This window comes from Oncorhynchus keta, unplaced genomic scaffold (assembly GCF_023373465.1).
Source record: "Oncorhynchus keta strain PuntledgeMale-10-30-2019 unplaced genomic scaffold, Oket_V2 Un_contig_28473_pilon_pilon, whole genome shotgun sequence".
Lineage (NCBI taxonomy): Eukaryota > Metazoa > Chordata > Actinopteri > Salmoniformes > Salmonidae > Oncorhynchus > Oncorhynchus keta.
Genome location: NW_026286055.1, coordinates 27646 through 50000, shown reverse-complemented (window position 1 = coordinate 50000; position 22355 = coordinate 27646). Strand labels below are relative to the sequence as shown.

Genomic DNA, 22355 nt, shown 5'->3' with positions numbered 1-22355 from the left:
CAATCACTGACTCCTCTATAGCTCTGTGCCAGTCTTCCTGCCCAATCACTGACTCTCTATGGCTCTGTGCCAGTCTTCCTGCCCAATCACTGACTCTCTATGGCTCTGTGCAAGTCTTCCTGCCCAATCACTGACTCTCTATGGCTCTGTGCCAGTCTTCCTGACCAATCACTGACTCTATATGGCTCTGTGCCAGTCTTCCTGCCCAATCACTGACTCTCTATGGCTCTGTGCCAGTCTTCCTGCCCAATCACTGACTCTCTATGGCTCTGTGTCAGTCTTCCTGTCCAATCACTGACTCTCTATGGCTCTGTGCCAGTCTTCCTGCCCAATCACTGACTCTATATGGCTCTGTGCCAGTCTTCCTGCCCAATCACTGACTCTATATGGCTCTGTGCCAGTCTTCCTGCCCAATCACTGACTCTCTATGGCTCTGTGCCAGTCTTCCTGCCCAATCACTGACTCTCTATGGCCCTGTGCCAGTCTTCCTGCCCAATCACTGACTCTCTATGTCTCTGTGCCAGTCTTCCTGCCCAATCACTGACTCTCTATGTCTCTGTACCAGTCTTCCTGCCCAATCACTGACTCTATGTCTCTGTGCCAGTCTTCCTGTCCAATCACTGACTCTCTATGGCTCTGTGCCAGTCTTCCTGCCCAATCACTGACTCTCTATGGCTCTGTGCCAGTCTTCCTGCCCAATCACTGATTCTCTATGGCTCTGTGCCAGTCTTCCTGCCCAATCACTGACTCTCTATGGCTCTGTGCCAGTCTTCCTGCCCAATCACTGACTCTCTATGGCTCTGTGCCAGTCTTCCTGCCCAATCACTGACTCTCTATGGCTCTGTGCCAGTCTTCCTGCCCAATCACTGACTCTCTATGGCTCTGTGCCAGTCTTCCTGCCCAATCACTGACTCTCTCTATGTCTCTGTGCCAGTCTTCCTGCCCAATCACTGACTCTCTATGTCTCTGTGCCAGTCTTCCTGCCCAATCACTGACTCTCTATGGCTCTGTGCCAGTCTTCCTGCCCAATCACTGACTGTCTATGTCTCTGTGCCAGTCTGGGTAAGTTGTTCTGCAACAAGGTGATCAAATGAAGCTCCTCCATCTGTAGGCTGCAGTGGTTAAACAGGCTCTACCATAACAGGACCCTGACCTAGAAAACATCTACAGAGAAGTTTAAATAATTCACTCAGTGTCAACTCCCTACTTCTACTCTCTACTCCACTAAGACACACGGGACCCGCTGCAAATAGAATGTGTGTGTGTGTGTGTCAAGGCTCTCGCTCGTACATGTGTGCGTGCGTGTGACAGGGTTGATAAAGTTCAGTAGCTGAGGCTAAAAATGATCTCTGCATATTCATAGTGTGTCTGTGTACAATGAGCTGACCGTTAGTCAGGCTAGCTACAACCACCACATCTATCTACTGTACAGTTAATCAGGCTAGCTACAACCACCACATCTATCTACTGTACAGTTAATCAGGCTAGCTACAACCACCACATCTATCTACTGTACAGTTAATCAGGCTATTACTGTACAGCTAATCAGGCTAGCTACAACCACCACATCCATCTACTGTACAGTTAATCAGGCTATTTAATACCACCACATCCATCTACTGTACAGTTAATCAGGCTATTACTGTACAGCTAATCAGGCTAGCTACAACCACCACATCCATCTACTGTACAGTTAATCAGGCTAGCTACAACCACCACATCCATCTACTGTACAGTTAATCAGGCTAGCTACAACCACCACATCCATCTACTGTACAGTTAATCAGGCTACTACTGTACAGCTAATCAGGCTAGCTACAACCACCACATCCATCTACTGTACAGCTAATCAGGCTAGCTACAACCACCACATCCATCTACTGTACAGTTAATCAGGCTAGCTACAACCACCACATCCATCTACTGTACAGTTAATCAGGCTAGCTACAACCACCACTAGTATCTCTCCTCCAGACACAGTCCTGTGTTGTTCTACCTGAGTATCTCTCCTCCAGACACAGTCCTGTGTTGTTCTACCTGAGTATCTCTCCTCCAGACACAGTCCTGTGTTGTTCTACCTGAGTATCTCTCCTCCAGACACAGTCCTGTGTTGTTCTACCTGAGTATCTCTCCTCCAGACATAGTCCTGTGTTGTTCTACCTGAGTATCTCTCCTCCAGACACAGTCCTGTGTTGTTCTACCTGAGTATCTCTCCTCCAGACACAGTCCTGTGTTGTTCTACCTGAGTATCTCTCCTCCAGACACAGTCCTGTGTTGTTCTACCTGAGTATCTCTCCTCCAGACACAGTCCTGTGTTGTTCTACCTGAGTATCTCTCCTCCAGACACAGTCCTGTGTTGTTCTACCTGAGTATCTCTCCTCCAGACACAGTCCTGTGTTGTTCTACCTGAGTATCTCCCTCCACACAGTCCTGTGTTGTTCTACCTGAGTATCTCTCCTCTAGACACAGTCCTGTGTTGTTCTACCTGAGTATCTCTCCTCCACACAGTCCTGTGTTGTTCTACCTGAGTATCTTCTCTCCAGACACAGTCCTGTGTTGTTCTACCTGAGTATCTCTCCTCCACAGTCCTGTGTTGTTCTACCTGAGTATCTCTCCTCCAGACACAGTCCTGTGTTGTTCTACCTGAGTATCTCTCCTCCAGACACAGACCTGTGTTGTTCTACCTGAGTATCTCTCCTCCAGACACAGTCCTGTGTTGTTCTACCTGAGTATCTCTCCTCCAGACACAGTCCCGTGTTGTTCTACCTGAGTATCTCTCCTCCAGACACAGTCCTGTGTTGTTCTACCTGAGTATCTCTCCTCCAGACATAGTCCTGTGTTGTTCTACCTGAGTATCTCTCCTCCAGACACAGTCCTGTGTTGTTCTACCTGAGTATCTCTCTCCTCCAGACACAGTCCTGTGTTGTTCTACCTGAGTATCTCTCCTCCAGACACAGTCCTGTGTTGTTCTACCTGAGTATCTCTCCTCCAGACACAGTCCTGTGTTGTTCTACCTGAGTATCTCTCCTCCAGACACAGTCCTGTGTTGTTCTACCTGAGTATCTCTCCTTCAGACACAGTCCTGTGTTGTTCTACCTGAGTATCTCTCCTCCACACAGTTCTGTGTTGTTCTACCTGAGTATCTCTCCTCCAGACATAGTCCTGTGTTGTTCTACCTGAGTATCTCTCCTCCAGACACAGTCCTGTGTTGTTCTACCTGAGTATCTCTCCAGACACAGTCCTGTGTTGTTCTACCTGAGTATCTCTCCTCCAGACATAGTCCTGTGTTGTTCTACCTGAGTATCTCTCCTCCACACAGTCCTGTGTTGTTCTACCTGAGTATCTCTCCTCCAGACACAGTCCTGTGTTGTTCTACCTGAGTATCTCTCCTCCAGACACAGTCCTGTGTTGTTCTACCTGAGTATCTCTCCTCCACACAGTCCTGTGTTGTTCTACCTGAGTATCTCTCCTCCAGACACAGTCCTGTGTTGTTCTACCTGAGTATCTCTCCTCCAGACAGTCCTGTGTTGTTCTACCTGAGTATCTCTCCTCCAGACATAGTCCCGTGTTGTTCTACCTGAGTATCTCTCCTCCAGACAGTCATGTGTTGTTCTACCTGAGTATCTCTCCTTCAGACATATCCCTGTGTTGTCTCTACCTGAGTATCTCTCCTCCAGACACAGTCCTGTGTTGTTCTACCTGAGTATCTCTCCTCTAGACATAGTCCTGTGTTGTTCTACCTGAGTATCTCTCCTCCAGACACAGTCCTGTGTTGTTCTACCTGAGTATCTCTCCTCCAGACACAGTCCTGTGTTGTTCTACCTGAGTATCTCTCCTCCAGACACAGTCCTGTGTTGTTCTACCTGAGTATCTCTCCTCCAGACAGTCCTGTGTTGTTCTACCTGAGTATCTCTCCTCCAGACATAGTCCCCTGTTGTTCTACCTGAGTATCTCTCCTTCAGACATATCCCTGTGTTGTTCTACCTGAGTATCTCTCCCTCCAGACACAGTCCTGTGTTGTTCTACCTGAGTATCTCTCCTCCAGACACAGTCCTGTGTTGTTCTACCTGAGTATCTCTCCTCCAGACAGTCCTGTGTTGTTTTACCTGAGTATCTCTCCTCCAGACACAGTCCTGTGTTGTTCTACCTGAGTATCTTTCCTACAGACACAGTCCTGTGTTGTTCTACCTGGAGTATCTCTCCTCCAGACAGTCCTGTGTTGTTCTACCTGAGTATCTCTCCTCCAGACATAGTCCCGTGTTGTTCTACCTGAGTATCTCTCCTTCAGACATATCCCTGTGTTGTTCTACCTGAGTATCTCTCCTCCAGACACAGTCCTGTGTTGTTCTACCTGAGTATCTCTCATCTAGACAGTCCTATGTTGTTCTACCTGAGTATCTCTCCTCCAGACACAGTCCTGTGTTGTTCTACCTGAGTATCTCTCCTCCAGACACAGTCCTGTGTCCTCTAGACACAGTCCTGTGTTGTTCTACCTGAGTATCTCTCCTCCAGACACAGTCCTGTGTTGTTCTACCTGAGTATCTCTCCTCCAGACATAGTTCTGTGTTGTTCTACCTGAGTATCTCTCCTCCAGACATATTCCTGTGTTGTTCTACCTGAGTATCTCCTCTAGACACAGTCCTGTGTTGTTCTACCTGAGTATCTCTCCTCCACACAGTCCTGTGTTGTTCTACCTGAGTATCTCTCCTCTAGACACAGTCCTGTGTTGTTCTACCTGAGTATCTCTCCTCCAGACAGTCCTGTGTTGTTCTACCCGAGTATCTCTCCTCCAGACACAGTCCTGTGTTGTTCTACCTGAGTATCTCTCCTCCAGACACAGTCCTGTGTTGTTCTACCTGAGTATCTCTCCTCTAGACACAGTCCTGTGTTGTTCTACCTGAGTATCTCTCCTCTAGACATAGTCCTGTGTTGTTCTACCTGAGTATCTCTCCTCCAGACACAGTCCTGTGTTGTTCTACCTGAGTATCTCTCCTCCAGACACAGTCCTGTGTTGTTCTACCTGAGTATCTCTCCTCCAGACATAGTCCTGTGTTGTTCTACCTGAGTATCTCTCCTCCAGACAGTCCCGCGTTGTTCTACCTGAGTATCTCTCCTCCAGACACAGTCCTGTGTTGTTCTACCTGAGTATCTCTCCTCCAGACAGTCCTGTGTTGTTCTACCTGAGTATCTCTCCTCCAGACACAGTCCTGTGTTGTTCTACCTGAGTATCTCTCCTCCAGACACAGTCCTGTGTTGTTCTACCTGAGTATCTCTCCTCCAGACACAGTCCTGTGTTGTTCTACCTGAGTATCTCTCCTACAGACACAGTCCTGTGTTGTTCTAGCTGAGTATCTCTCCTCCAGACAGTCCTGTGTTGTTCTACCTGAGTATCTCTCCTCCAGACATAGTCCCGTGTTGTTCTACCTGAGTATCTCTCCTTCAGACATATCCCTGTGTTGTTCTACCTGAGTATCTCTCCTCCAGACACAGTCCTGTGTTGTTCTACCTGAGTATCTCTCCTCTAGACATAGTCCTGTGTTGTTCTACCTGAGTATCTCTCCTCCAGACACAGTCCTGTGTTGTTCTACCTGAGTATCTCTCCTCCAGACACAATCCTGTGTTGTTCTACCTGAGTATCTCTCCTCCAGACACAGTCCTGTTTTGTTCTACCTGAGTATCTCTCCTCCAGACAGTCCTGTGTTGTTCTACCTGAGTATCTCTCCTCCAGACATAGTCCCATGTTGTTCTACCTGAGCATCTCTCCTTCAGACATATCCCCGTGTTGTTCTACCTGAGTATCTCTCCTCCAGACACAGTCCTGTGTTGTTCTACCTGAGTATCTCTCCTCCAGACACAGTCCTGTGTTGTTCTACCTGAGTATCTCTCCTCCAGACATAGTCCTGTGTTGTTCTACCTGAGTATCTCTCCTCCAGACATAGTCCTGTGTTGTTCTACCTGAGTATCTCTCCTCCAGACATAGTCCTGTGTTGTTCTACCTGAGTATCTCTCCTCCAGACATAGTCCTGTGTTCTTCTACCTGAGTATCTCTCCTCCAGACACAGTCCTGTGTTGTTCTACCTGAGTATCTCTCCTCCAGACACAGTCCTGTGTTGTTCTCCCTGAGTATCTCTCCTCCAGACACAGTCCTGTGTTGTTCTACCTGAGTATCTCTCCAGACAGTCCTGTGTTGTTCTACCTGAGTATCTCTCCTCCAGACATAGTCCTGTGTTGTTCTACCTGAGTATCTCTCCTCCAGACATAGTCCTGTGTTGTTCTACCTGAGTATCTCTCCTCCAGACATAGTCCTGTGTTGTTCTACCTGAGTATCTCTCCTCCAGACACAGTCCTGTGTTGTTCTACCTGAGTATCTCTCCTCCAGACAGTCCTGTGTTGTTTTACCTGAGTATCTCTCCTCCAGACACAGTCCTGTGTTGTTCTACCTGAGTATCTCTCCTACAGACACAGTCCTGTGTTGTTCTACCTGAGTATCTCTCCTCCAGACAGTCCTGTGTTGTTCTACCTGAGTATCTCTCCTCCAGACATAGTCCCGTGTTGTTCTACCTGAGTATCTCTCCTTCAGACATATCCCTGTGTTGTTCTACCTGAGTATCTCTCCTCCAGACACAGTCCTGTGTTGTTCTACCTGAGTATCTCTCCTCTAGACATAGTCCTGTGTTGTTCTACCTGAGTATCTCTCCTCCAGACACAGTCCTGTGTTGTTCTACCTGAGTATCTCTCCTCCAGACACAATCCTGTGTTGTTCTACCTGAGTATCTCTCCTCCAGACACAGTCCTGTTTTGTTCTACCTGAGTATCTCTCCTCCAGACAGTCCTGTGTTGTTCTACCTGAGTATCTCTCCTCCAGACATAGTCCCATGTTGTTCTACCTGAGTATCTCTCCTTCAGACATATCCCTGTGTTGTTCTACCTGAGTATCTCTCCTCCAGACACAGTCCTGTGTTGTTCTACCTGAGTATCTCTCCTCCAGACACAGTCCTGTGTTGTTCTACCTGAGTATCTCTCCTCCAGACATAGTCCTGTGTTGTTCTACCTGAGTATCTCTCCTCCAGACATAGTCCTGTGTTGTTCTACCTGAGTATCTCTCCTCCAGACATAGTCCTGTGTTGTTCTACCTGAGTATCTCTCCTCCAGACATAGTCCTGTGTTCTTCTACCTGAGTATCTCTCCTCCAGACACAGTCCTGTGTTGTTCTACCTGAGTATCTCTCCTCCAGACACAGTCCTGTGTTGTTCTCCTGAGTATCTCTCCTCCAGACACAGTCCTGTGTTGTTCTACCTGAGTATCTCTCCTCCAGACAGTCCTGTGTTGTTCTACCTGAGTATCTCTCCTCCAGACATAGTCCTGTGTTGTTCTACCTGAGTATCTCTCCTCCAGACATAGTCCTGTGTTGTTCTACCTGAGTATCTCTCCTCCAGACATAGTCCTGTGTTGTTCTACCTGAGTATCTCTCCTCCAGACACAGTCCTGTGTTGTTCTACCTGAGTATCTCTCCTCCAGACAGTCCTGTGTTGTTTTACCTGAGTATCTCTCCTCCAGACACAGTCCTGTGTTGTTCTACCTGAGTATCTCTCCTATAGACACAGTCCTGTGTTGTTCTACCTGAGTATCTCTCCTCCAGACAGTCCTGTGTTGTTCTACCTGAGTATCTCTCCTCCAGACATAGTCCCGTGTTGTTCTACCTGAGTATCTCTCCTTCAGACATATCCCTGTGTTGTTCTACCTGAGTATCTCTCCTCCAGACACAGTCCTGTGTTGTTCTACCTGAGTATCTCTCATCTAGACAGTCCTATGTTGTTCTACCTGAGTATCTCTCCTCCAGACACAGTCCTGTGTTGTTCTACCTGAGTATCTCTCCTCCAGACACAGTCCTGTGTCCTCCAGACACAGTCCTGTGTTGTTCTACCTGAGTATCTCTCCTCCAGACACAGTCCTGTGTTGTTCTACCTGAGTATCTCTCCTCCAGACATAGTTCTGTGTTGTTCTACCTGAGTATCTCTCCTCCAGACATATTCCTGTGTTGTTCTACCTGAGTATCTCTCCTCTAGACACAGTCCTGTGTTGTTCTACCTGAGTATCTCTCCTCCAGACAGTCCTGTGTTGTTCTACCCGAGTATCTCTCCTCCAGACACAGTCCTGTGTTGTTCTACCTGAGTATCTCTCCTCCAGACACAGTCCTGTGTTGTTCTACCTGAGTATCTCTCCTCCAGACACAGTCCTGTGTTGTTCTACCTGAGTATCTCTCCTCCAGACACAGTCCTGTGTTGTTCTACCTGAGTATCTCTCCTCCAGACACAGTCCTGTGTTGTTCTACCTGAGTATCTCTCCTCTAGACATAGTCCTGTGTTGTTCTACCTGAGTATCTCTCCTCCAGACACAGTCCTGTGTTGTTCTACCTGAGTATCTCTCCTCTAGACACAGTCCTGTGTTGTTCTACCTGAGTATCTCTCCTCCAGACACAGTCCTGTTGTTCTACCTGAGTATCTCTCCTCCAGACATAGTCCTGTGTTGTTCTACCTGAGTATCTCTCCTCCAGACACAGTCCTGTGTTGTTCTACCTGAGTATCTCTCCTCCAGACAGTCCTGTGTTGTTCTACCTGAGTATCTCTCCTCCAGACACAGTCCTGTGTTGTTCTACCTGAGTATCTCTCCTCCAGACACAGTCCTGTGTTGTTCTACCTGAGTATCTCTCCTCCAGACACAGTCCTGTGTTGTTCTACCTGAGTATCTCTCCTACAGACACAGTCCTGTGTTGTTCTAGCTGAGTATCTCTCCTCCAGACAGTCCTGTGTTGTTCTACCTGAGTATCTCTCCTCCAGACATAGTCCCGTGTTGTTCTACCTGAGTATCTCTCCTTCAGACATATCCCTGTGTTGTTCTACCTGAGTATCTCTCCTCCAGACACAGTCCTGTGTTGTTCTACCTGAGTATCTCTCCTCTAGACATAGTCCTGTGTTGTTCTACCTGAGTATCTCTCCTCCAGACACAGTCCTGTGTTGTTCTACCTGAGTATCTCTCCTCCAGACACAATCCTGTGTTGTTCTACCTGAGTATCTCTCCTCCAGACACAGTCCTGTTTTGTTCTACCTGAGTATCTCTCCTCCAGACAGTCCTGTGTTGTTCTACCTGAGTATCTCTCCTCCAGACATAGTCCCATGTTGTTCTACCTGAGTATCTCTCCTTCAGACATATCCCTGTGTTGTTCTACCTGAGTATCTCTCCTCCAGACACAGTCCTGTGTTGTTCTACCTGAGTATCTCTCCTCCAGACACAGTCCTGTGTTGTTCTACCTGAGTATCTCTCCTCCAGACATAGTCCTGTGTTGTTCTACCTGAGTATCTCTCCTCCAGACATAGTCCTGTGTTGTTCTACCTGAGTATCTCTCCTCCAGACATAGTCCTGTGTTGTTCTACCTGAGTATCTCTCCTCCAGACATAGTCCTGTGTTCTTCTACCTGAGTATCTCTCCTCCAGACACAGTCCTGTGTTGTTCTACCTGAGTATCTCTCCTCCAGACACAGTCCTGTGTTGTTCTCCCTGAGTATCTCTCCTCCAGACACAGTCCTGTGTTGTTCTACCTGAGTATCTCTCCTCCAGACAGTCCTGTGTTGTTCTACCTGAGTATCTCTCCTCCAGACATAGTCCTGTGTTGTTCTACCTGAGTATCTCTCCTCCAGACATAGTCCTGTGTTGTTCTACCTGAGTATCTCTCCTCCAGACATAGTCCTGTGTTGTTCTACCTGAGTATCTCTCCTCCAGACACAGTCCTGTGTTGTTCTACCTGAGTATCTCTCCTCCAGACAGTCCTGTGTTGTTCTACCTGAGTATCTCTCCTCCAGACATAGTGGACATCAAGCCAGCCAACATGGAGGAGCTGACGGAGGTGATAACAGCAGCAGAGTTTCATCCTCACCACTGTCACCTGTTTGTCTACAGCAGCAGTAAAGGATCTCTCCGTCTCTGTGACATGAGGGCCTCGGCACTTTGCGACAGACACACCAAACGTGAGTTGGGCTACGCAAAGGCTTCGCTGTCGGTCTCTAAATCATGTGTATTCGGATCTTACTGTTCGAGGTCCAGAGTACGACTACTGCTGGTTCTGATAATTAATAGCTCCCACATGTTATACCAGGTATAAATCAGTCCTTCATTTAAAATCAGGAGTAGAACTGGCTTCCACCTACATGGTGTCCCAGGTCAAAATCAGTCCTTCATTTAAATCAGGAGTAGAACTGGATTCCACCCACATGTTATACCAGGTATAAATCAGTCCTTCATTTAAATCAGCAGTAGATCTGGCCTCAGGTCCAGATTGGAATTTACACCCCCTTATAATGTGATATCCATATTTCCTCTTCCTAACCTCCTCTCTCCTCCCACCTGTCTCCTTCCTCTCATCTCCCCTCTCCTCATCTCCTCTCCTCTCCCTCCTCTCTCCTCCGCATCTCCTCTCTCCTCCCACTCTCCCTTTGTCTCCTCTCCTCCCCCTGTCTCCTTCCTCTCATCTCCCCTCTCCTCATCTCCTCTCTCTCGTCTCCTCTCTCCTCCCCCTCTTCTCTCCTCCCCTCGTATCTTCTTTCCTCCCCTCTCCTCCCCCTCTCCTCTCCTCCCCTCTCCTCTCCTCCCCCTCTCCTCTCCTCTCCTCGTCTCCTCTCTCCTCCCCCTCTTCTCTCCTCCCCTCGTATCTTCTCATCTCCTCTCTCCTCCCCTCTTCTCTCCTCCCCTCGTATCTTCTCTCCTCCCCCTCTGCTCTCCTCGTATGCTCCCCCCTTGTATCCTCTCTCCTCCCCCTCTCCTCTACCCCCCTCGTCTCCTCTCTCTCCTCCCCCTCTTCTCTCCTCCCCTCGTATCTTCTCACCTCCTCTCTCCTCTCCTCCTCATCTCCTCTCTCCTCCCCCTCTTCTCTCCTCCCCTCGTATCTTCTCTCCTCTCCTCGCCTCTCCTCCTCATCTCCTCCCCCCCTCTCCTCATCTCCTCTTTCCTCCCCCTCTGCTCTCCCCCCTCGTACCCCCCCTCGTCTCCTCTCTCCTCCCCCTCTCCTCTCCTCCCCTCGTATCCTCTCTCCATCTCTCTCTTCCTTTAGTCTTTGAGGAACCAGAGGACCCAGGAAGTCGTTCATTCTTCTCTGAGATCGTGTCGTCGGTGTCGGATGTGAAGTTCAGTCACAACGGGCGGTACCTGCTGACCAGGGATTACCTGACGGCCAAGGTGTGGGACTTACACATGGAGAAAGGCCCCGTCGAAACCTACCAGGTCAGCCCGCTAAACAAACACACACACACACTAGGCACACGCAGAAACACACACACACACTAGGCACACGCAGAAACACACACACACACACACACACACACACACACACACACACACACACACAGAAACACACACGCATAAACACACACGCATAAACACACACACACACACACACACACACACACACACACACACACACACACACACACACACACACACACACACGCAGAAACACACACACACACTAGGTACACGCATAAACACACACACACACACACACACACACACACACACGCAGAAACACACACACACACACACACACACACACACACACACACACACACACACACACACACACACACACACACACACACACACACACACACACACACACACACACAGAAACACACACACACACACTAGGCACACGCAAAAACACACATGCATTCACACACACACACACACACACACCAGGCACACGCAGAAACACACATGCACACACACACACACACACACTAGGCACACGCAGAAACACACATACATTCACACACTCACGCACGCATGTACACACACAGACATTTAATGAATGCCTTGGAAAAACCTGTCAACACTCTCTCCTGCCCTCTCCCTCCCCCCTCCTTTCTCCCATGTCTGTCTCTCTGTAGGTTCATGACTACCTGAGGACTAAGCTGTGCTCTCTGTACGAGAACGACTGTATATTTGACAAATTCGAGTGTGTCTGGAACAGCTCCGACAGGTGTGTGCGTCTTCGTCTACTCTGAGGCTTTATCCGACAGATAAATCAATCCCAGAGAAGAGCTTTGGAGATGTCAAAATCAATCCCTTCTCTCCTTCATCTCTCCTCCTCTTCCTGTCCCAACCCCACCCTTCCCTCTCTCCATCTCTCCTCCTCTTCCTGTAAAAACCACACCCTTCCCTCTCTCCATCTCTCCTCCTCTTCCTGTCCCAACCCCACCCTTCCCTCTCTCCATCTCTCCTCCTCTTCCTGTCCCAACCCCACCCTTCCCTCTCTCCATCTCTCCTCCTCTTCCTGTATAAACCCCACCCTTCCCTCTCTCAATCTCTCCTCCTCTTCCTGTATAAACCCCACCCTTCCCTCTCTCCATCTCTCCTCCTCTTCCTGTATAAACCCCACCCTTCCCTCTCTCCATCTCTCCTCCTCTTCCTGTATAAACCCCACCCTTCCCTCTCTCCATCTCTCCTCCTCTTCTTGTCCCAACCCCACCCTTCCCTCTCTCCATCTCTCCTCCTCTTCCTGTCCCAACCCCACCCTTCCCTCTCTCCATCTCTCCTCCTCTTCCTGTCCCAACCCCACCCTTCCCTCTCTCCTCCTCTTCCTGTCCCAACCCCACTCTTCCCTCTCTCCATCTCTCCTCCTCTTCCTGTAAAAACCCCACCCTTCCCTCTCTCCATCTCTCCTCCTCTTCCTGTCCCAACCCCACCCTTCCCTCTCTCCATCTCTCCTCCTCTTCCTGTCCCAACCCCACCCTTCCCTCTCTCCATCTCTCCTCTTCTTGTCCCAACCCCACCCTTCCCTCTCTCCATCTCTCCTCCTCTTCCTGTATAAACCCCACCCTTCCCTCTCTCCATCTCTCCTCCTCTTCCTGTCCCAACCCCACTCTCTTTTCTCTCTTCCTTTTCTTCTCCCTCTCTTTGTCCCTCTTTCATTCCCCCCTTCCATCTTCTCTCATTCTTCTACTACCTCTCTCTCTCATCCTCTCCCTCCTCCTCTCTCTCCCCCTCTCCCTACTCCTCTCCCTCCTCCTCTTTCTCCTCCACTCTCTCCTCCTCTCCCTCCTCCTCTCTCTCCTCCTCTTTCTCCTCCTCTCTCTCCTCCTCTCTCTCATCCTCTCCCTCCTCCTCCTCTCTCTCCTCCTCTCTCTCCTCCTCTCCCTCCTCCTCTCTCTCCTCCTCCCCCTCCTCCTCTCCCTCCTCCTCTCCCTCCTCCTCTCTTTCCTCCTCTCTCTCTCCTCCTCTCCCTCCTCCTCCTCTCTCTCCTCTCTCCCTCCTCCTCTCTCTCCTCTCCCTCCTCTCTCTCCTCCTCTCCCTCCTCCTCTCTCTCCTCCTCCCTTCCCTCCTCCTCTCCCTCATCCTCTCCCTCCTCCTCTCTCCTCCTCTCTCTCCTCCACTCTCTCCTCCACTCCCTCCTCCTCTCCCTCCTCCTCTCTCTCCTCCTCTTTCTCCTCCTCTCTCTCCTCCTCTCTCTCATCCTCTCCCTCCTCCTCCTCTCCCTCCTCCTCTCCCCTCTCATCAGTGTGATAATGACTGGGGCGTACAACAGCTTCTTCCGGATGTTTGACAGGGAGACGGGGCGGGGCGTGACCCTGGAGGTAAGTATATATACAAACACACAAGTTTCTAACGTAACTCGCTAACGTAAGTCGCTAACGTAAGCCGCTAACGTAAGCCGCTAAAGTAAGTCACTAACGTAAGCCGCTAAAGTAAGTCATTTACGTAAGTCGCTAAAGTAAGCCGCTAACGTAAGCCGCTAACGTAAGCAGCTAAAGTAAGTCGCTAACGTAAGCCGCTAAAGTAAGTCGTTTACGTAAGTCGCTAAAGTAAGCCGCTAACGTAAGTCGCTAACGTAAGTCGCTAACATAAGCCGCTGTGCTACTGAAATCCCAGTGTGGAGAACTGCTGGTTGATGATGTCACTCACCAGGTCTAATCTGATCAGAGAGAAATAATGAAACCACTTTCTACCTGAGTATCTCTCCTCCTTTCTGGTCCAGATTTCAATGTGCCTGCTCTAAACGTGTCTCCTCTCCTCTCCTCTCCTCTCCTCTCCTCTCCTCTCCTCTCCTCTTTCTCTCTCCTCTCCTCTCCTCTTTCTCTCTCTCTCCTCTCCTCTCCTCTCCCTCTCTCCTCTCCTCTCCTCTTTCTCTCTCTTCTCCCCCTCTCCTCTCCTCTCCTCTCCTCTCCTCTCCTCTCCTCTCCTCTCCTCTCCCTCTCTCCTCTCCTCTTTCTCTTTCTCTCTCTTCTCCTCTCCTCTCCTCTCCTCTCCTCTCCTCTCCTCTTTCTCTCTCCTCTTTCTCTCTCCTCTCCTCTTTCTCTCTCCTCTCCTCTCCTCCCTCCCTGGAGGCGTGGCGAGAGACCAGTAAGCCGCGAGCTGTACTGCGGACGCGACGGATCTACACGGGGGGCAAGCGTCGTCGTGGCGACGTGGGGGTGGACAGTCTGGACTTCACTAAGAAGATCCTCCACATGGCCTGGCACCCCGAGGAGAACATCATCGCCATAGCCTCCACCAACAACCTCTACATCTTTCAGGACCGGGTCAGCCCCGATACACAGGGTCCAGACCTGGGTTCAAATACCATTTAGTACCGGGTCAGTCCCGATACACAGGGTCCAGACCTGGGTTCAAATACCATTTAGTACCGGGTCAGTCCCGATACACAGGGTCCAGACCTGGGTTCAAATACCATTTAGTACCGGGTCAGTCCCGATACACAGGGTCCAGACCTGGGTTCAAATACCATTTAGCACCGGGTCAGCCCCGATACAGGGTCCAGACCTGGGTTCAAATACCATTTAGCACCGGGTCAGTCCCGATACACAGGGTCCAGACCTGGGTTCAAATACCATTTAGCACCGGGTCAGCCCCGATACACAGGGTCCAGACCTGGGTTCAAATACCATTTAGTACCGGGTCAGCCCCGATACACAGGGTCCAGACCTGGGTTCAAATACCATTTAGTACCGGGTCAGCCCCGATACACAGGGTCCAGACCTGGGTTCAAATACCATTTAGTACCGGGTCAGCCCCGATACACAGGGTCCAGACCTGGGTTCAAATACCATTTAGGTCCATTTAGGACAGGGTCCACACAGAAACAGGATTGAGAAGTAGTCATTAAACGCATGTGCAGACACACACACACACACACACACACACACACACACACACACACACACACACACACACACACACACACACACACACACACACACACACACACACACACACACACACACACACACACACACACACACACACAGGACTGAGATCAGTCTATAAGGTGAATGAGTTGGACAGGCCTGAGATCAGTCTATAAGGTGAATGAGTTGGACAGGCCTGAGATCAGTCTATAAGGTGAATGAGTTGGACAGGCCTGAGATCAGTCTGTAAGGTGAATGAGTTGGACAGGCCTGAGATCAGTCTGTAAGGTGAATGAGTTGGACAGGCCTGAGATCAGTCTATAAGGTGAATGAGTTGGGACAGGCCTGAGATCAGTCTGTAAGGTGAATGAGTTGGACAGGCCTGAGATCAGTCTATAAGGTGAATGAGTTGGACAGGCCTGAGATCAGTCTATAAGGTGAATGAGTTGGACAGGCCTGAGATCAGTCTGTAAGGTGAATGAGTTGGACAGGCCTGAGATCAGTCTGTAATGAGGTGAATGAGTTGGACAGGCCTGAGATCAGTCTGTAAGGTGAATGAGTTGGACAGGCCTGAGATCAGTCTGTAAGGTGAATGAGTTGGACAGGCCTGAGATCAGTCTGTAATGAGTTGAATGAGTTGTACAGACCTGAGATTAGTCTATAAGGTGAATGAGTTGGACAGGCCTGAGATCAGTCTGTAAGATGAATGAGTTGGACAGGCCTGAGATCAGTCTGTAAGGTGAATGATTTGGACAGGCCTGAGATCAGTCTGTAAGGTGAATGAGTTGGACAGACCTGAGATCAGTCTATAAGGTGAATGAGTTGGACAGGCCTGAGATCAGTCTGTAAGGTGAATGAGTTGGACAGGCCTGAGATCAGTCTGTAAGGTGAATGAGTTGGACAGGCCTGAGATCAGTCTGTAAGGTGAATGAGTTGGACAGGCCTGAGATCAGTCTATAAGGTGAATGAGTTGGACAGGCCTGAGATCAGTCTGTAAGGTGAATGAGTTGGACAGGCCTGAGATCAGTCTACAAGATCAATGAGTTGGACAGGCCTGAGATCAGTCTATAAGGGGAATGAGTTGGACACCCCTGAGTTCGCTATCTAAGGTGAATGAGTTGGACAGGCCTGAGATCAGTCTATAAGGGGAATTAGTTGGACACCCCTGAGTTCGCTATCTAAGGTGTCTGAAGACAGAGGGTGTGTGTGTGTGTGTGTGTGTGTGTGTGTGTGTGTGTGTGTGTGTGTGTCCCAGACATCACTGTTTATATTGTTATTTTAGTCAACAGTCACTAGACGTCCCGTTTAACGGATTCCCTTTATGATCACAACACCTTAGCACACCTGGATACACAGGACACCTTTACACACAGCTGGTGAGAGTGGACACTTCTGGACACCTTTACACACACCTGGTGAGAGTTGACACTTCTGGACACCTGGTGAGAGTGGACACTTCTGGACACCTGGTGAGAGTGGACACTTCTGGACACCTGGTGAGAGTGGACACTTCTGGACACCTTTACACACAGCTGGTGAGAGTGGACACATCTAGACACCTGGTGAGAGTGGACACTTCTGGACACCTGGTGAGTGGACACATCTAGACACCTGATGACTCATCTGGATTAATCTAGACACCTGGTGACCCATCTAGACACCTGGTGACCCATCTGGACACCTGGTGACCCATCTGGATTAATCTAGACACCTGGTGACCCATCTAGACACCTGGTGACCCATCTGGATTAATCTAGACACTTGGTGACCCATCTGGATTAATCTAGACACCTGGTGACCCATCTGGATTAATCTAGACACCTGGTGACCCATCTAGACACCTGGTGACCCATCTGGATTAATCTAGACACCTAGTGACCCTTCTGGATTAATCTAGACACCTGGTTACCCATCTGGACACCTCTAGACACCTAGTGACTCATCTGGATTAATCTAGACACCTGGTGACCCATCTGGATTAATCTAGACACCTGGTGACCCATCTGGACACCTGGTGACCCATCTGGACACATCTAGACACCTGGTGACTCATCTGGATTAATCTAGACACCTGGTGACCCATCTGGATTAATCTAGACACCTGGTGACCCATCTGGACACATCTAGACACCTGGTGACCGATCTGGATTAATCTAGACACCTGGTGACCCATCTGGATTAATCTAGACACCTGGTGACCCATCTAGACACCTGGTGACTCATCTGGATTAATCTAGACACCTGGTGACCCATCTGGACACATCTAGACACCTGGTGACCCATCTGGACACCTGGTGACTCATCTGGACACCTGGTGACCCATCTGGATTAATCTAGACACCTGGTGACCCATCTGGATTAATCTAGACACCTGGTGACCCATCTAGACACCTGGTGACACACCTGGTGACCCATCTGGATTAATCTAGACACCTGGTGAGCCATCTGGATTAATCTAGACACCTGGTGACCCATCTGGATTAATCTAGACACCTGGTGACCCATCTGGACACCTCTAGACACCTAGTGACTCATCTGGATTTATCTAGACACCTGGTGACCCATCTGGACACCTGGTGACCCATCTGGATTAATCTAGACACCTAGTGACCCATCTGGATTAATCTAGACACCTGGTGACCCATCTGGATTAATCTAGACACCTGGTGACCCATCTGGACACCTCTAGACACCTAGTGACTCATCTGGATTTATCTAGACACCTGGTGACCCATCTGGACACCTGGTGACCCATCTGGATTAATCTAGACACCTGGTGACCCATCTGGACACAAGGAGACCCATCTGGATTAATCTAGACACCTGGTGACCCATCTGGACACATCTAGACACCTGGTGACCCATCTGGATTAATCTAGACACCTGGTGACCCATCTGGATTAATCTAGACACCTGGTGACCCATCTGGACACATCTAGACACCTGGTGACCCATTTGGATTAATCTAGACACCTGGTGACCCATCTGGATTAATCTAGACACCTGGTGACCCATCTGGATTTATCTAGACACCTGGTGACCCATCTGGACACCTGGTGACCCATCTGGATTAATCTAGACACCTGGTGACCCATCTGGACACATCTAGACACCTGGTGACACATCTGGATTAATCTAGACACCTGGTGACTCATCTGGATTAATCTAGACACCTGGTGACCCATCTGGATTAATCTAGACACCTGGTGACACTTGGACACATCTAGACACCTGGTGACCCATCTAGACACCTGGTGACCCATCTGGATTAATCTAGACACCTGGTGACTCTTCTGGACACATCTAGACACCTGGTGACTCATCTGGATTAATCTAGACACCTGGTGACCCATCTGGATTAATCTAGACACCTGGTGTGACCCATCTGGACACCTGGTGACTCATCTGGATTAATCTAGACACCTGCTGAGCCATCTGGATTAATCTAGACACCTGGTGTGACCCATCTGGACACCTGGTGACCCATCTGGACACATCTAGACACCTGGTGACCCATCTGGATTAATCTAGACACCTGGTGACCCATCTAGACACCTGGTGACCCATCTGGATTAATCTAGACACCTGGTGACCCATCTGGATTAATCTAGACACCTGGTGACCCATCTGGATTAATCTAGACACCTGGTGACCCATCTAGACACCTGGTGACCCATCTGGATTTATCTAGACACCTGGTGACCCATCTGGATTAATCTAGACACCTGGTGACCCATCTGGATTAATCTAGACACCTGGTGACCCATCTGGATTAATCTAGACACCTGGTGACTCATCTAGACACCTGGTGACTCATCTAGACACCTGGTGACCCACCTGGATTAATCTAGACACCTGGTGACCCATCTGGATTAATCTAGACACCTGGTGACCCATCTGGATTAATCTAGACACCTGGTGACCCATCTGGATTAATCTAGACACCTGCTGAGCCATCTGGATTAATCTAGACACCTGGTGTGACCCATCTGGACCCACCCATCTGGATTAATCTAGACACCTGGACACCTGGTGACACCTGGACAAGCTGATCCTAGATCTGTGCCTAAGAGCAACTTCTACCCCAAGCTACTAAATCACTTGTGCTTCCATCCATCCACTCATACAGGCCCACATTGACCTTTTTCCCTATATAGTGCACTACTTTTGACATGGGACCATAAGGCTCTGGTCAGAAATGGTGCCCTATAAAGGGAATACTAGGTTGATCGTATTCTCATGTCTGTCTGTCTGTGTCTGTCTGTAACCTAGTTATCTCAGTGGTCAACCCTTACATAGAGTCCTAGCTATGTAGTGAGACTATGCAGGATATTGTTCCTGACTACCACCAACACACTTTGAATATAGCTAATCAAGTGGATTAGTCAAAATTAGGTGGGTTAGTGCAGGGCTGGAACCAAAGCCTGCACAGCTTGTAGTGATGGTATTCTAGGGTTGGTGGCCACTGGTTTAAATGGGCAATCTGGGACTGATGTTCTTCTAGGGTTGGTGGCCACTGGTTTAAATGGGCAATCTGGGACTGATGTTCTTCTAGGGTTGGTGGCCACTGGTTTAAATGGGCAATCTGGGACTGATGTTCTTCTAGGGTTGGTGGCCACTGGTTTAAATGGGCAATCTGGGACTGATGGTCTTCTAGGGTTGGTGGCCACTGGCAATCTGTAGTTCCGCGACATCACACCGCTTGAGTTCCCTCTCTCCTCCAATCATACACAGTAGTGTAGTGACGTCAGCGCGGCAACCTCACGGCTAACCAATCAGTAAGAGTGTCGTTGTGCTGTGGTTAGGACCATTGGAACAGTAGCATGTTATCCAGTGTTACTGTCCTTGTATATCTATCATACCTGTATAACTAACAGTTATCTGAACACTCCACATGAACACTTGATGAAGGAATGTGTATAACAAAATAAATTAAATAATATGAATCTGAGGATCAATCGTGGTGTTTGATTATTTGATGAAACTGATGTTTTTGTGTGACATTGTTTGTTTGTGGGCGACTGTCTTCTTCATCACATCCTACAGGAGGCCTGGTGCTGTAAAAGAGCTTTACAGTAACCCAGCCTAGACCCTAATGGAAGAGATTTACAGTAACCCAGCCTAGACCCTAATGGAAGAGCTTTACAGTAACCCAGCCTAGACCCTAATGAGAGATTTACAGTAACCCAGCCTACACCCTAATGGAAGAGCTTTACAGTAACCCAGCCTACACCCTAATGGAAGAGCTTTACAGTAACCCAGCCTAGACCCTAATGGAAGAGATTTACAGTAACCCGCCTAGACCCTAATGGAAGAGCTTTACAGTAACCCGGCCTAGACCCTAATGGAAGAGATTTACAGTAACCCAGCCTAGACCCTAATGGAAGAGCTTTACAGTAACCCGGCCTAGACCCTAATGGAAGAGCTTTACAGTAACCCGGCCTAGACCCTAATGGAAGAGCTTTACAGTAACCCGGCCTAGACCCTAATGGAAGAGATTTACAGTAACCCGGCCTAGACCCTAATGGAAGAGCTTTACAGTAACCCAGCCTACACCCTAATGGAAGAGCTTTACAGTAACCCAGCCTAGACCCTAATGGAAGAGCTTTACAGTAACCCGGCCTAGACCCTAATGGAAGAGCTTTACAGTAACCCGCCTAGACCCTAATGGAAGAGCTTTACAGTAACCCAGCCTAGACCCTAATGGAAGAGATTTACAGTAACCCGCCTAGACCCTAATGGAAGAGCTTTACAGTAACCCGGCCTAGACCCTAATGGAAGAGCTTTACAGTAACCCCTAGACCCTAATGAGAGATTTACAGTAACCCAGCCTACACCTAATGGAAGAGAGCTTTACAGTAACCCAGGCCTAGACCCTAATGGAAGAGCTTTACAGTAACCCGGCCTAGACTCTAATGGAAGAGCTTTACAGTAACCCAGCCTAAACCCTAATGGAAGAGATTTACAGTAACCCAGCCGAGACCCTAATGGAAGAGCTTTACAGTAACCCAGCCTAGACCCTAATGGAAGAGCTTTACAGTAACCCGGCCTAGACCCTAATGAAAGAGCTTTACAGTAACCCAGCCTAGACCCTAATGGAAGAGCTTTACAGTAACCCAGCCTAGACCCTAATGGAAGAGCTTTACAGTAACCCAGCCTAAACCCTAATGGAAGAGCTTTACAGTAACCCAGCCTAGACCCTAATGGAAGAGCTTTACAGTAACCCAGCCTAGACCCTAATGAAAGAGCTTTACAGTAACCCGGCCTAGACCCTAATGAAAGAGCTTTACAGTAACCCAGCCTAGACCCTAATGGAAGAGCTTTACAGTAACCCAGCCTAGACCCTAATGGAAGAGCTTTACAGTAACCCAGCCTAAACCCTAATGGAAGAGCTTTACGGTAACCCAGCCTAGACCCTAATGAAAGAGCTTTACAGTAACCCGGCCTAGACCCTAATGGAAGAGCTTTACAGTAACCCAGCCGAGACCCTAATGGAAGAGATTTACAGTAACCCAGCCTAGACCCTAAATAAAGAGCTTTACAGTAACCCAGCCTAGACCCTAATGGAAGAGCTTTACGGTAAACCAGCCTAGACCCTAATGGAAGAGCTTTACAGTAAACCAGCCTAGACCCTAATGGAAGAGCTTTACAGTAAACCCAGCCTAGACCCTAATGAAAGAGCTTTACAGTAACCCAGCCTAGACCCTAATGAAAGAGCTTTACAGTAACCCAGCCTAGACCCTAATGGAAGAGCTTTACGGTAAACCAGCCTAGAACCTAATGAAAGAGCTTTACAGTAACCCAGCCTAAACCCTAATGGAAGAGCTTTACGGTAACCCAGCCTAGACCCTAATGAAAGAGCTTTACAGTAACCCGGCCTAGACCCTAATGGAAGAGCTTTACAGTAACCCAGCTGAGACCCTAATGGAAGAGATTTACAGTAACCCAGCCTAGACCCTAAATAAAGAGCTTTACAGTAACCCAGCCTAGACCCTAATGGAAGAGCTTTACGGTAAACCAGCCTAGACCCTAATGGAAGAGCTTTACAGTAAACCAGCCTAGACCCTAATGGAAGAGCTTTACAGTAAACCCAGCCTAGACCCTAATGAAAGAGCTTTACAGTAACCCAGCCTAGACCCTAATGAAAGAGCTTTACAGTAACCCAGCCTAGACCCTAATGGAA

General features: G+C 49.0%; 1 protein-coding gene, 1 long non-coding RNA gene and 1 pseudogene across 57 annotated transcripts; 2 read left to right on the top strand and 1 right to left on the bottom strand.

The window, feature by feature from the left end:
* The window catches only part of LOC127923125 (serine/threonine-protein phosphatase 2A 55 kDa regulatory subunit B beta isoform-like), a 20532-nt pseudogene extending 5778 nt beyond the window's left edge, over positions 1 to 14754 (top strand).
* Positions 14755 to 14861: 107 nt separating this feature from the next.
* Positions 14862 to 16363, top strand: LOC127923123 (uncharacterized). 9 transcript variants are annotated; one of them, XR_008113431.1, is made up of 4 exons: positions 14862 to 15646; positions 15687 to 15760; positions 15986 to 16133; positions 16245 to 16363. It is a non-coding gene; the product is annotated as an uncharacterized LOC127923123 (long non-coding RNA). The 9 variants fall into 9 exon arrangements; XR_008113429.1 differs by having other exon boundaries at positions 15986 to 16096; positions 16208 to 16340; XR_008113430.1 differs by having other exon boundaries at positions 16023 to 16133; positions 16208 to 16316.
* Positions 16364 to 16441: 78 nt separating this feature from the next.
* On the bottom strand, positions 16442 to 20118 carry LOC127923121 (uncharacterized). Of its 48 annotated transcripts, XM_052507044.1 has the most exons (11): positions 19202 to 20118; positions 19028 to 19117; positions 18788 to 18957; positions 18648 to 18707; positions 18514 to 18543; positions 18226 to 18315; positions 17996 to 18115; positions 17484 to 17543; positions 17414 to 17443; positions 16854 to 16883; positions 16442 to 16731 (listed from the first exon to the last, which is right to left on the bottom strand). In XM_052507044.1, exons 3-11 carry the CDS (start codon positions 18827 to 18829, stop codon positions 16498 to 16500), a joined length of 696 nt encoding a protein of 231 aa, XP_052363004.1. In that variant the 5' UTR covers positions 18830 to 18957; positions 19028 to 19117; positions 19202 to 20118; the 3' UTR covers positions 16442 to 16497. The 48 variants fall into 48 exon arrangements, 26 of the variants coding, with proteins under 26 accessions (XP_052363004.1, XP_052362987.1, XP_052363000.1 ...); XM_052507027.1 differs by having other exon boundaries at positions 18226 to 18543; XM_052507040.1 differs by lacking the exon at positions 18514 to 18543 and having other exon boundaries at positions 18226 to 18375.
* Positions 20119 to 22355: the final 2237 nt, after the last annotated feature.

What these genes read in the sequence shown, in the direction of transcription:
- LOC127923121 (XM_052507027.1), bottom strand. Translation starts at nt 18,829, where the DNA reads ATGGGTCACCAGGTGTCTAGATTAATCCAGATGGGTCACCAG. An exon ending in GTGTCCAGATGGGTCACCAG is followed by an intron (nt 18,544 to 18,647) that starts GTGTCCAGATGG and finishes GGGTCACACCAG; the next exon opens with GTGTCTAGATTAATCCAGAT. An exon ending in GTGTCCAGATGGGTCACCAG is followed by an intron (nt 16,884 to 17,413) that starts GTGTCTAGATTA and finishes ATGGGTCACCAG; the next exon opens with GTGTCTAGATTAATCCAGAT.